The sequence below is a fragment of the Colobus angolensis genome, unplaced genomic scaffold (genome assembly GCF_000951035.1).
Source record: "Colobus angolensis palliatus isolate OR3802 unplaced genomic scaffold, Cang.pa_1.0 Scaffold498, whole genome shotgun sequence".
NCBI classification, from domain to species: domain Eukaryota; kingdom Metazoa; phylum Chordata; class Mammalia; order Primates; family Cercopithecidae; genus Colobus; species Colobus angolensis.
The window spans coordinates 92142-106883 of record NW_012118465.1 but is presented as its reverse complement, the minus strand read 5'-3'; the positions used below and the strand labels follow the sequence as shown (position 1 = coordinate 106883).

Here is a 14742-nt window from a genome sequence, read left to right as displayed (position 1 = left end):
AGAACTTTATCTTCCAAGCACACCTATTCCTTACTGCTTCGGGATCTTTCCCAAGGGTCCTGAATCTGCCTCAAAGAGCAACACTCAAGTAACTCCAGCACTACAGGTGCAAGGACGACCACAACTGTATAGAAGAGCAGAGACAGACTCTGACCCCTCAGTGTACCAATACCATATTGCTGAAGACAGATGATTATGTTGTCAATGCAGGAGACAATTCCTTGGGTGATCTTCTTATTAACATGCCACTTGACTCTGTAAAACCCTTCCATCAACCCAAAACCAGCCCCTCTTTGTCTTAACAGTTTTGAGATCCTGTATTCACACTCCTGAACTTCATTTTCTATAAATAAATCTGCTTCTTTTTTTCAAGCAGTTTAACTCTTTGGCTTTCCAAATCACTCTGTAGGAGGGAAGGACGTAGTTTTATTAATGCTACTCCAGGTACCACTGAAGTCTGCATCCATTCTGGAATTAGAGTCAGACAATATGCATCCAACAGTCCAGACATTATCTTGGCCAACCCTGAAGTTAAGCTCTTTTAGATGAGGACACAGCTCTGATGCTTACAGAGTGTATGACGTTGGTAAGGTTGCTTAACCTCCCTTTGCCTCAGTTTCCATATCTTTGGAACTGTGACAATGATATTATCTACCTTTAGGTCTTTTTACAATTTAAACAAAGTAAAGCATTTAGAACAGTATTCAAGACATAATATATGCTGCTATTAATTTTGTTATTACTATTATTACAATATTTAGCACTAAAATAATCATCATCATCATCACTAGACCAACTTAGCCAAGAGTTATGGGACACTACTTTAAATCTAATCCATATATGTTTCTTCTACAAGCAGCATTAGATTTTGGGCAGATTTTATTCATTAACCAGCTCACGATGTTTAAAATCCTAGTGATTTGGTCTTGATCTACTCTAAAATGCTCAGCCTTTGATTATACTCACCCAGATCTGTCCAGTGCATTTCTTCTCACCATTCACTACCAAAATTTTACCCAATGAAAAGGCAAAAAAGGAAAAGTGAAACGGTATGTATGAGGGTGATTTGGTAAACTGAAATATCACTTCGCCTTTTTGTAAAGTCATCTGGTTTCTCGGGAAAGAATTTTCAAGTTGTGAGTATTTGATTTTTTTAACCTACATCGTACTTCTTCAAACACGTTTCTTTTCAGCTATTTCCTCCAAAAGTCCCAGGCAGATTAAGTGTATCCAATAAACTATGGTTAGCCTTTCTCTGATAGCCTCTCTGTATACACTCAAAAGTTTCCAGTTCCGTATAATATTATTGTTTCATCACCATTCAAATACATAATTCCATTGAATCTTAGGATAAAAAACAAAAAATTTGGAAAAGTACATATTTCTAGAAATGATTGTAGCCATGCATATGTAGCCACACATTCTTTAACGAAGGGTCATAATCTCATATTTCCAGACACAGTGTCTGAACTGTGTACATCCTAATACAACACCAATGTTATCTGAATCTTCTCAGTAGAAGTAGCTCAGTGCATGCTGCAGTTGTCCATTTGGTTCCTGCAATATTCCAAGTGATGGAAAATTCTATTTGTTTATCCAAACAGTTGACTCAAGAACAGCTGTTCATTTGTGGATACTACCATGTTTCAATAAATCCCATTTCTCTTTTGTTTTCTTCAGACTATTAACATTTTAGTGATCAATGGCCATGATAGAAAACTTAGTCATTTAAGAGCTAATATTTATTCATTTATTAAAGTCAATATTAATTAATTTATTTAATATTCTCCATTGTGCAGTAAGCTTTAAAAACAGGATCTGACAGAAAAAAAATATTTATCCAAAAGTCTGCATATGACCAAATACAAAGAGTAGTAGAAGCAGCTGTCTCAGTTAGCTTTGTCCAAGACTTCCTTCCAAAACAGATTTCATTGGTTGTATTCATTTATCACCACCAGTAATAGGACATGTGGACATTATTTAACTCCTGATATACATTGAAGACACATCCCATGTGTAATGTTTTTGCTCAAAATAAAAAAAAAATGTGAATCTAGTCAATAGAAGACTTCAAATAAACCCAAGTTAAGGGATATTCTCCAAAGTAACTGGCCAGTACACTTGAACAGTTTCAAGATCCTGAAAGACAAACAAAATTCAAAAAACTTGACACAGTTTGGGAAACAGTAAGGAAACAATAACTGACTGTCATATACTATCTTTGATTTTACCCTGGAATGTAAAAAGGGCACTATTGGAAAAATCAGTGAAATCTGAAGGAGATTGCAAATTACTTAACTAATAGCAGTGTATCTATGTTAATTTTCTGGTATAGGTACTTACACCATAGTTATGCTTGATGCTAACACTAGAAGAAGCTACAGGAAGAGTAAATGGGAACAATCTTTACTGTATTATTTAAATTTTAAGTTTAAAAGCATTTCAAAATTAATTAAAATATATCTATAAAACTATGAAAAATATGGATTCTAATTAAATAATTTCACAAAGGTCATCATATTTTCCACCTTTTCCTTTTTCTGTTTCTTATGTCTGTTAAAGACAATCTTGACTGTCTTCATGTAGAGTATATTTATTTATATTCCCAATCCTAGAATGTGTATAAGGCATTTTACAAATTGACTGTGTGTTCATCTGAGAATGTGAAGTCTAGGGATTACAGTTTCCTATTTGTTAAGAGTTTGGTTTCTCTTTAAACTGACGGTATGGGTTCAAATTCTCAATTTCAAAATTACTTATTTTCGTAAATATCCCCATTCTCTTTCAATGTGGCTATTATAGTCATTTAAATTCAGTTTACAAGACATTTCTCTGTTTATGGTGTCACAAAGAGTTTATTAAAGCCTCAGCAAAAATAAACAACAAACCCAAATATAAGTATAAAGCTAAAAAATATCAATCCTATTGCTGCACTGTGGAAATTGGCAAAGCTTAAAAAAGTTTTTAAATGCATATCTTTATAGGAAAGTGTAGTGCTTTGAGTAAGGACAGGAAATGTCTGAGGCCCTTTGCTGGAACAGCTCCCTTTCACTCCAGCTTAGTCAGAGGTCTTTTGCCTGGAACAGTTCCCTTTCACTCCAGCTTAGTCAACATGTGTTGCAGAACTGGAGATTTTCCAACATGAGGATGGCTGCAGAAACCAGCAGCTTGCCATCAAAGAGAGTGGACTTGAGCTGGTGTGGGACAAGATCCTTTAGTGTTTCCAGCTAACTATGATGAACTATGCAGGAAATGGGCTGTGCAATCCCACAGCTTTGTTAGTTTAAGATGAGGGCCCTGGTTGGGGCAAGTGGTACCCCAGCTGAAAGTTACTAGTCCATTTCCGGTTTAAGAGAGTTATAGAATTGCTGAGATAATCTCTGCACAAATTCCTGGTGACTTAAAAGCTGCAAGTATGAATAACAGAGATTGACGGAGGCGTAGTGATAAGTAAAAACACCGGGAGGTAAGAACTGATTGCATCTTGCATGCACTTTTCAGGCCACACACAGATGGAATGGGAGAAGGTAGATTTATGAGTTTCAGATATTTGAGCAAAACTTCTGCCCAAATCATGAGTGACCACTAAGCAAACACATAGGCAGCTTTTATAAATCCAAGCTAAATATTAAAATTAAGAATAAAAAATTAACAGAGATATCAGTGATCAAACATCATGGTAGGGGGTTGGGGAAGGAGCACTAGATTCTTCAGTATAGGTCCAGGCAAGTTATTAAAATATATTTAACAATGTTCAGGACAATAAAATAGAATCCAGAAACACATGATCTAAAATCTGCAGCTTTAATATAAAAACCAAACCTTCGAAGAAAAAGAGAATTGTGACCAATATTGAGAGAATAAAAACAAAAGAGAAAAAGTACCTGAAAAAATATCTGAAGAAAGGACTGCAGCAACTTTTCAAAAGTAATGAGATGCATTAATGTGTAAATTAAAGAAATTCAATGTCTGTTAGAATAAACACTATGAGATTCATAACTAAACATATTATAGTTAAAACGTTGAAAGACAAAGAGGAGAAAACTTAATGCATCAAGAAAAAACCAACTCAGTATAAAAACTCAGGGAAACAAAAATAAAACCATTGACTGATATTTTATTGTAACCCAGGGAGTATAGAAGATAATCAACTTCCAGGGGGAAAAAAAGGCAGCCAAGAATTCTATTTCTAGTGAAAATATCCTTCAACAATAAAAGAAAACACCAGGCACAGTGGCTCACACCTGTAATCCCAGCACTATGAGAGGCTGGGGCGGGCTGATCACGAGGTCAGGAGTTTGAGACCAGCCTGACCAACATGGTGAAACCCAGTTTCTACTAAACATGCAAAAATTACTTGGGCATAGTGGTGCACCCCTGTAATCCCAGCTACTTAGGAGGCTGCGGCAGGAGAATTGCTTGTACCCAAGAGGTGGAGGTTGCAGTGAGCCGAGATGGTGGCAAGATATTCAGGAGGAAATTCTTCACAATTTCAGGAAATAAAAGCAGTCAGCAACTCAAGCCCAGGGGTAGGATTGAAGCCACCCCACACACAAAAACAAAAGCAGCAAGAAAGAAGTTAGACAACAACAACAACAACAAACTGAAAGCAAACCAAAAAATATGCTTCTTTCAATCCATGTGAATTTTCAGCCCAGAAAAACACAATCTTTTGTGATAGACACAGAATGCCTGAATGACAGTTAGCATGGTGGGACAGAAGGAGAAATAACTAAGACGGTGCATGAGGGAAGCATCAGGGGAATTTGGAATTTTCTAGGGTTTCATCTGGAGAGTGAATATGCATAAACTTTAGTCAGTTGCATTTTTAAGTTTGATAAGTTTTACTCGGTGTGTTTTATGTTCATTAAAGAAAAAAACTTAAAAAAGACAGAACCAGACTCTTAACAATTGAAAAGAATAATCAAATGTTAATAAAACTCAAACTATTAAAGAGAAGTATAAAATGTGCCTGAGAAAGTGAGAAAAAATAAAAATCTATTAGAGAAAATGAAAGGAAACATTTAAATATGTCACTTCTGCCACTCAGGCGATATCAGATTTATCTTTATTATGGTCCTTCAAATGCAGAAGATATTTTGTGTCACTTTGCTCACAACAGAGCCCCTCTGCACTCCCCTTGGCTCTTTCCACCCCACTGCACCCACCAGGGGATTTGCATACTGTCCCCTAAGGAGGACCTTCCCTTGTGACTCTGAGATAAAACTCAGCTCTACCCTTGTCTTGACTGATCAGGACTCCTCAGTTCATCTTCTCACAATGAGGCTCCCTGTTCAGCTCCTGGGACTGTTGATGCTCTGGGTCCCTGGTAAGGATGGAATGGAGATGGAGGAGGAGAATGGAGTGGGAGGGTAAGCTCTTGGGGCCCTGCTGCCTTTCATGGGTATTCTGTCCCGTGTTAGATGTGCCTTGTTCTCAAGGATGGGGCATGTGGTATTTAAATCAGTGACAGTGAGAAAGATTCTAGAAGTAGCAGGGGCCTGTGATCTGGAGAAGACTCTGGCACAGAAAGAGGTGGATGGTGTGAGATAATTCAACTGATTCCCTTTTGCCTCAAAAATTTGATTCTTTGTGAAATTGGATGTTTTGGGATACAACCCAAAAAGGCACTCACAAAAATAATGATTTTCATGAAAAATGTAACAGAAAACAAATAATGAAAATGCCTCGTAATGTTTGTTTATAACCTTGCACTTCTCTCTCATTACTTCAGGATCCAGTGGGGACGTTGTGATGACCCAGACTCCACTCTCCCTGCCCATCACCCCTGGAGAGCCGGCCTCCATCTCCTGCAGGTCTAGTCAGAGCCTTCTGCATAGTAATGGAAACACCTATTTGCATTGGTACTTGCAGAAGCCAGGCCAGTCTCCAAGGCTCCTGATCTATAAAGTTACCAATCGGGAATCTGGGGTCCCAGACAGGTTCAGTGGCAGTGGGTCAGGCACAGATTTCACACTGAAAATCAGCAGGGTGGAGCCTGAGGATGTTGGCGTTTATAACTGGATGCAAAGTACAAAAGATCCCCCACAGTGGTACAGCCCCAAACACAAATCTCTCTGCTGGGTGGCCCAGCTGCCCACATGTGTTGTTTGTCGAGGGAGCAGGCACCATAGAGGGCAAGACAGTAAAGAATTCAGGGGGATGAGTTGCAGGAAGCTGCTCCTATGAGTCTTGGGGCTACACCTTAGTACGAACCTACAGGAGAATGGTGGAGTCCAAGTGCCCACTGAGCAACCGGACATGATAATGGAGAAAATTGAATGAAAATTCATCTAAATCCTCCTAGCCTTTCCTACATCTATTTTTCAACTAAAAGGATTCAGTGTAACGACTTTGTAATTAAGGCTGCTTCATGTCAACCTAAAACTGGTATGTTTTTTGGATTTTCTTTTGTTTGAATAGTTACTGGTTATAGACGCAGCCGGGTTTGTTTAGTAAGATAAAAACTGTTTCTCGGCTGGGCGTGGTGGCTTACGCCTGTAATCCCAGCACTTTGGGAGGCTGAGACGGGCGGATCACGAGGTCAGGAGATCGAGACCATCCTGGCTAACGCGGTGAAACCCCGTCTCTACTAAAAATACAAAAAATTAGCCAGACGCGGTGGCGGGTGCCTGTAGTCCCAGCTACTCGGGAGGCTGAGGCAGGAGAATGGCATAAACCCAGGAGGCGGAGCTTGCAGTGAGCCGAGATTTCGCCACTGCACTCCAGCCTAGGGGACAGAGCGAGACTCCGTCTCAAAAAGAAAAAAACAAACAAAAAAAACGATTTCTCTTCTTCCCCCCACCTTCACACTTCCACATTTTCTTAGCATATGTCTCTCTCCAGCAAAGAGGCAGGTATAGCATTTTACACCACGATTTCAAGAATTACCCATGTCAAACAATGTACATTCCTGTTTTTGGGCTACTAGGTTGACGTTGTTAAATCCACTTAAAAACAAAAGTCAGGTGTCCAACGTGTTTGACCAGTCTCAGGCACAGCAGGTTGAAATAAAAGGTGAGGATTTTGAATTGCAAATCAAGGGTTTTAGAAATAAATATTCAAGTTTCGAAGAATTAGGCAGCATGCGTGTTTTATGCCACACCCAAAAACATTTTGAAAAAAAATTAGATAACGCATGGTGATTTTTTGCCTAATACAAAATAAGAATATTAAGATTTTGGACAGCATCAGTGAAAGCAAGCATGAAGGACACGTGGCAGAGGTCAACTGTTGGTGCAAACCCAGCTCTGTTGCTCATGTTTGCTGGGGTCCCTATGCTGGTGTGGTTGGAGTTGAACTACTAACCAAGATGGAAACTTGTAAATATTTCTTGGAAAGAATCAGGGTGTTGAATAGACCCCTATGTGCCCTTCAAGGCTGTGCCCTGATGCCACTGAAAGTTCATAGCATCGCTGTGCTTATTGTGGGGCTCTAGGGATTTAGTGACTCAAGGGTTACAGACGTTCCTGTGCAAAAGTGAGGTTAGGTCATATCACCTCAGGACCTAAGGTTAGGTCATGTCACACCCTCCTAGTCAGCCCAGCAAGACATAGGTGAGCTTCCAAAAATTGATTTCACGTATGTCCTCTATCTGGGGATGAAACGAGAGAGAATGGTCATTCAGGAGATACCTTATATCAAATTAGTTAAAATGTTAACCAGGGCTGAGCTATGGCTGGGAAAATCAATAGGAGCTTCATGATAGGAACCTAAGGCCTATATTTTAGACCTGCATGAAGGACAATCAGTGCAGGATTAGAAGGGAAACTCAGGAGAATGTGGGAGCTTTCACACTATCTTTCTTATCCAGTCTCCAGCGATTCTTCCTAACCCACACTTCAGCAAATATCTTAATATGAAATCCAGCCTGGTGTTAAGAACTCAACTCTTGCCTACTCTGTTAAAGCAGCTCCAAGAACTGCCAAACTAACGTGGATTCTCCTTCCTCATAGAGTCCCTCTGCTTGGGCCACGCTGGAATCTCCACCGACACTCAACAGTTGGCAAGTTTCATAAAATAACTCAATGAGAGAAAAACATCAATTGACCTAAAATGGTGCATTTCTCCCATGAAATTTTAGATAATTTGGTTCATTTTGTCTATAGTACTATGTTGTCATTATAAACATGATTTTTAAAATTTATTATTTTTTTCCTGCTTTTGTTGAATTGCTTTTGTTTCTCTTCTAAGAACCACTACCTCATTCCTTTCACTTTTACATTTTAAATTAAGTTAAAATGGGAGAATGCCAACTTTGTTATTATATTATTAATAGAAGAAATTGATGTTAAGAACAATCAATAAAATGCACATGACATGATCACATCTATGTTGAAAATGAAGGAAAACACTCTGAAAAAAGTATGGTAATTATGTCAGAGTTTACAATATTTGATACCACATATGATTTTGTATTCCAGTAATAAATACATAGAAATGTATGCTTTAAATATACCACATTTAAAGAGTGCTCTCATAATACTTTTATCCAGAATGGAGACTATCAATTATGGTATTATGTAATGGCAGAAGTAAGAAGCATTTGAATTAACAAACAAAAATGCTATATTATATTTATATTTTGAGATCTATGGTTGCAGCCTTGGCCCTGTGCACATTTCTAGAGGCAGCAGGCCAATAGTGCTCACAGCAGTATCTGGCATCCAGTACCTGTTCTATCACTCATGCAAATGGTCTCAGCTAATCCAGCATGAAGCTGAAGCAGTTGAATATTGACACTATTGCTCTGAGTCTTGTTTTACAGACTACTTCATAATCTGTTTTTCTATTATTAAATACAAATTTTGAATATATCTGGAGAAAATTGGCTTATGATACCTGCAATTAAGGAACTTCAAAAACATATCAGGTAAACTTAATAGGACAAATTAAGATATTTTGTTAATGTTGTACACCACCAACAGAAGATGAGTCAGCCTAAAACACCTCTTATAAAGGATGCTTCCTAGGTGCCCTGGGGTCCCAGGTCTGCTCAGCGTCAGTGTATGTGGGACAGATTTCTCACCCAGTATCAGTACTCTGATACTTGAGAAAGCTGAAGATGCTGGAACACCCTAGCATGACCCTCTCCCTGATGAGTCACAACCTTGTATAATCTACTCCCACAGAGAGCAGGCAGAATCTAGGACTCACTTCTAACCGATATAGTATGGCAGGAGTGATGAGATGAATTTCCAATGATTGTATTGTATTATATAAGCGTCTGTCCTAGCAGACTGGAGACAGACACTCTCTGCTTTTCTTGAGCAAGCAAAGAGCCATGTGTACATTGCTTATGGGAAGATCACATGGCAGGGAATTGCCCAGCATCTAGGACCTGAGAGCAACTTTCAGCCAGGATCCAATAAGAAGTTGAAGTCCTAAGTCATAGACATGCAAAGAAATTAGTTCTGCAGCAATCTGAAAGAGCTTTAAGGTGAATGTGTACTCAGGTGAGTCTCAGGTGAGAATTCAGTCTACACTGTGGTAAAGTCCTGTAAATCCTTATGGACATTCTTCTACATGTGACTTGCCAATTATCTGAGCATCTTTTGTTGAATAGGATGTCCTTTCCCCACTTTATGTTTCTGTTTGCTTTGTCAAGGATTAGTATACTGTAAGTATTTGACTTCATTTCTGGGTTCTCTATTGTGTTCCATTGGTTTATACGTCTATTTTTATATGAGTACCATGCTGTTTGGGTGACTATGACTTTGTAGTATAGCTTGAAGTTGGGTAATGTGATGCCTCCAGATTTGTTCTTTTGGCTTAGTCTTGCTTTGGTTATTTGGGCTTCTTTTTTGATTCCACATGAATTTTAGGATAGTTTATTTTCTAGTTCTGTGAAGAAGGATGGTGGTACTCCTATGGGAACTGCACTGAATTTATAGATTGCTTTTGGCAGTATGGCCATTTTCATGATATTGCTTCTACCTACCCATGAGCGTGGGATGTGTTTCCATTTGTTTGTATCATCTATGATTTCTATCAACAGTTTCTTGTAGTTTTCCTTGTAGAGATCTTTGACGTCCTGAGTTAGGTATTTTCCTAAGTATTTCTCTTTTTTGGAGCTATCATGAAAGGGGTTGAGTTCTTGATTTGACTCTCAGCTTGGTCGATATTGGTATATAGCAGAGCTACTGGTGTACATTAATTTTGTGTCCTGAAATTTTGCTAAATTCATTTACCAATTCTACGACCTTCTTGTGTCATCTCTTTCCTTATATAAAATAAATTCAAGATGGATCAAAGACTTAAATCTAAGACCCGAAATTATAAAGATTAATGGAGACAACATTTAAAAACCCTTCTAGACGTTGGCTTGGGCAAAGACTTCATGACTAGAAACCCCAAAACAAATGCAAGAAAAAGAAAGATAAAGAGATGAGACTTTTTAAACTAAAAAGCTTCTGCACAGTAAAAGAAATAATCAGCAGAGTTAACAGATAACCCACAGAGTGGGAGAAAATCTTCATGATCTATACCACTAACAAAGGACTAATATCCAGAACCTACAAAGAATTCAAAAAAATCAGCGAAAAAAACCAAACAGTCCCATCAGCAAGTGGGCTAAGGACATGAATAGATAATTCTCAAAAGAAGATATACAAATGGTCAACAAACATATGGAAAAAACTCAACATCACTAATTATCAGGGAAATGTAAATCAAAACTACAGTGCAATAGCACCTCACTGCTGCAAGAATGGACATAATTAGAAAAGCAAAATGTTATAGATATTGGGGTGAATGCCATGAAATGGGAATGCTTTTACACTGTGGGTTGGAATGTAACTAGTATAAGCACTATGGAAAACAGTGTGGTGATTCCTTAATGAACGAAAAGTAGACCGATCTGATCCAGCAATCCACTACTAGGTATCTACTAGGAGGAAAAGAAGTCATTATACAAAAAAGATACTTGCACATGCATGTTTACAGCAGCACAATTTGCAATTGCAAAAATATGAGACCAGCTCAAATGCCATATATATACACACATATATACGTATATATGTATATATACACATACTTATATACATGTATATATACTATATACACACCTATGTGTACATATATAGACATATTTGTATATTTACATACATATATGTATGTACACATACATATGTACACATACATATGTATGTATATATACACATACATATGTACATATATATACACACATATATATATAGTAGAATACTACTTAGCCATAAAAAGGAATGAAATAATATCATTTCAACCACTTAGATGGAACTGGAGGCAGTTATTCTAAGTGAAGTAACTCAGGAATGGAAAACCAAGCGTCATATGTTCTCACTCATATGTGGGAGCTAAGCTATGGGGACACAAATGTATAAGAATGATACACTGGATTTTGGGGACTCGGGGGAATGTGAAGGAGCTGGCAAGAGATAAAAGACTATACACTGGTACAGCGTATATTGCTTTGTTAAAATAGGTAATTATTTGGTTTGCCTTTTTCTGTACTTGCAGGAGGAACCCTGCATTATCATAGGTTTAGGATCTCCTCTTGTGTTCCCATCTAGAAGCATCCACTCCTGGGTATCAGGCCTGTGGTGAACAGGGTCTAGAATGGCATGGCTGGAAACATGTATCCCCTAGCTGTGTTCCTGTGAATGGTGATTAGAGAAGTTGCTCCCACCTTTGTCCAGTTGCTTCCTGGATCATTCATTCAAACTACCGTGGTCATCTGTTTAAAGATTCATCATTGCTTGAAGGAAAGCATCTAAAGTTTGCAGAATGTTATACCCACGTGGACATCTTTGGATAATGTATTTGGTAGGACCAATGGATGCCATAATCATGTGTCTAGAATTTCCCTTTTTCCCCAAAATATAGATTCCTGATTTGGACGGCTCCCACATCAGAAAAATGTACACTCTCTGAGCACTAGAATAGCGAACTATTTGTGGGCAGGAAAAGCAAACATATATCTAGAATACAAAAGAATCCAGGTGAAGATGCATCATAGTCACCTGCAGGGGACAGTGATCTGATATCCCAAATTATCACTCGTTGATGACACTTGTCTCAACTGCTGAGAAGTCAGATTCCCAGAAGTGGCGATCGTAGGATCAATGCAGCTGGAGATGGTAGTGGTAAGGCATGGCTCATATTATTGTGTAAGTGCATAGTGCCCCCCAGGTCTTTATGGCTACTTTCTTTAGGAATCTGTTATGCAAATACTGAGGAAGTTAAGAGAAAAGGCTGGATATAGTCCATCTGCATAGTGGTAGATGAGTCTTCCAGTATGGATGATTCCTTGATGTCTTATCTGTGTCAATATTTTCTGCTTATTGATATAATAAATTAAATTCTCTGCCATAATTTTTTCTCACATGAGTGCATCTCCATGCCTCTTCTCTAGAGCTTCTTGTCTCTGATTGTCCAAGCTTCTTTTCCAGGACCTGGGCCAAGCAGCTATTCAGGAATCTATGAGTATACTTGACTCAAGACACTTCTTTATCCCCATAATTGGATGAAGATGTGCTCTGCTCAAGTCCACGCTAACTCAAGGGAATATTTCACAGCCACCTATGATTGTGGCCATTGTGTGAGCACAATCCACATTACTTGCACAAATATATGGTGCTAATCTACTCAAGAAGAAGCCGAGCTTGTTTTTATTTTTTTGTTTGTTTGTCTTTTTTTTTTTTTTTTCTTGGTACTCCCCTGTTTAGCTGATTGGGAAAACCCATGAAGTCATAGGAGTGAGCTGATGCAGAGGTGTTAGGGTGAGAGAAGGAAGTAATACAGGGAACTTGAGCACCTGTCCATGGAAAAGAAACAGCTTAAATTCAGTCTCCAAAGTAACATCTCCATTCTAATGTTGAGTGGTGCTAAAACTTACCTGACCTTAAAAATTGATGAGAATGACATTCCCTGTTTATGACGGGCAGCTTAGCCACACAACTACTTAATTCCTCATTAGCATGTCTATCAGGACCCTGTGACATTATGGAAGATTCATTTTGAACAGTGCATTTTTGGGGGTTTTTGTTTCTTTGCTTGTTTTCTGGGCATTGCATGGTCTTCCTCTAGAACCCTAGAGATATCTGCTGTGACTTTTAGTGTTTTTGAAGCTTGCAAGAGGGTTCACAAAGTGCCCCTATCTAATGCAGATGCGTCTAGCACCAAGCAATGGGCTGGATCATTTGGCTCAGGTGACAGAGCCACTTGTATCAAAACCCAAAACCTGCATCAAAACCTTTCCCTTCTCTGACCTAACTCCAAAGAGATACCCTTCCAAGTTAGTTTAATAAATGGGATGATGTAGTTGACCCAGGCATGGAATTTGTTGTGTCAACACTCTAGTGAGGCCTTGTCAACACTGTGCTGCATTCTCAGTGGTCGGAGATGAAAGGTGCAATTATTTGTCCTTGCCTTGAAGAGGATGACTCACATTCCTTTCCTAAAGACTACATCTTCCCCAGTATGACAGGCTTTTGAAATTTTGGGGATTGCTTTTCACCCTCTGGAGCATATGTGTTTTCACAATAAATCCAGAGTCCTTATAATGTCCAACTCATCATGTCTAATCAAGATGATGACATCAATATAGTGCTATATAGAGTGATGCTTTGTGAAGTATCCACAGGATCAAAGTTTCTTCAGCCCTCATTGTGACAAAGAGCAGAACAGTTAACATAGCCCTGGGCCAAGACTATGGATGTGAGCTGCTGTTCACCCCAGATGACTGCAGAGCCTCTCCCAGACTGCGATGGACTCTGTCTTCACTCTGTGACTGGGCCCTGGGTCTGGTCAAGCCCTGCTGGAGCCTCAGCATCGCTCATCTGCAGGTGCCAGCTGAGGGCGCCTCTCACACTCACAGAAGGGGCGGGGAGGGCACTCTTCTGACAACAGTGATATCTGTTATTTAAACCTATATGGGGTCATCCCCATAACTGCATATATCGTTCTTCTTACATTGAAGTGGTCCTGTATGTTATAACGGACTATTTCTCAGAATGTGGCATGAGCAAAACTGACAAGTCATGGCAGCAAGATGTTGCCATCACAACTCCTTGGGTTTCTGCTGCTCTGGGATCCAGGTGAGAATATTTCCACAAAGCTTGATGGGGGTATAATTTCAATCCATAATTTTGGGAACCTGGCACTGTGTGAATTTTGGCTTGCTTTTTAAATTCACAATTTTAATCCATTTTCTTTCCTGTTGCCTAACTACAGGTGACTTCCATATACATAGAGTTCTGGTGTGCTAATGCTTGCTGTGTGTTTTCAGTCTCCAGGTGTGAGATTGTGCTGACCTAGGCTCCAGCCTTCCTGTCTGTTACTCCAGGGGAGACAGTCACTATCACCTACTGGGTGAGTCAGGGCATTGGCAACTACTTACACTGGCACCAGTAGAAAGAAGACCAGGCCCCAAAGCTTCTCACCAACTATGCTTCCCAGTCCATCTCGGGGTGCTCCTGGAGGTTCAGTGGTAGTGGATCTGCTACCGAACTTGCTTGTCACTCCTACAAACGTGTTTTTCCATGTCCAGTTGGCCTTTTTCAATTATAAAAGTAGTTAAATGTCTTTAGTTAAGGGAAACACAAAATATTTTTTTCCAATAAAGTAGAACAAACATAGTTTTTCATTTAATAAAGTTTCACTTTACGTCAGCATTTTCAGGAAGAAGAAAAAGCCACCACTGAAGGTCAGTTGCACATGAGTAAAGAAGACAGTTTTGGGTCCCAAATACTGATATTCAGT

The 14742-nt window shown here is 39.0% G+C and overlaps 1 gene segment (V, D, J or C); it reads left to right on the top strand.

Moving 5' to 3' along the window:
• Window positions 1-5255: 5255 nt before the first annotated feature.
• The window catches only part of LOC105524305, a 17028-nt gene continuing 7541 nt past the window's right edge, over window positions 5256-14742 (top strand). Inside the window, 3 exon segments of the V gene segment in view lie at window positions 5256-5329; window positions 5735-6050; window positions 6932-6940. Coding sequence covers window positions 5281-5329; window positions 5735-6050; window positions 6932-6940 — 374 coding nt within the window.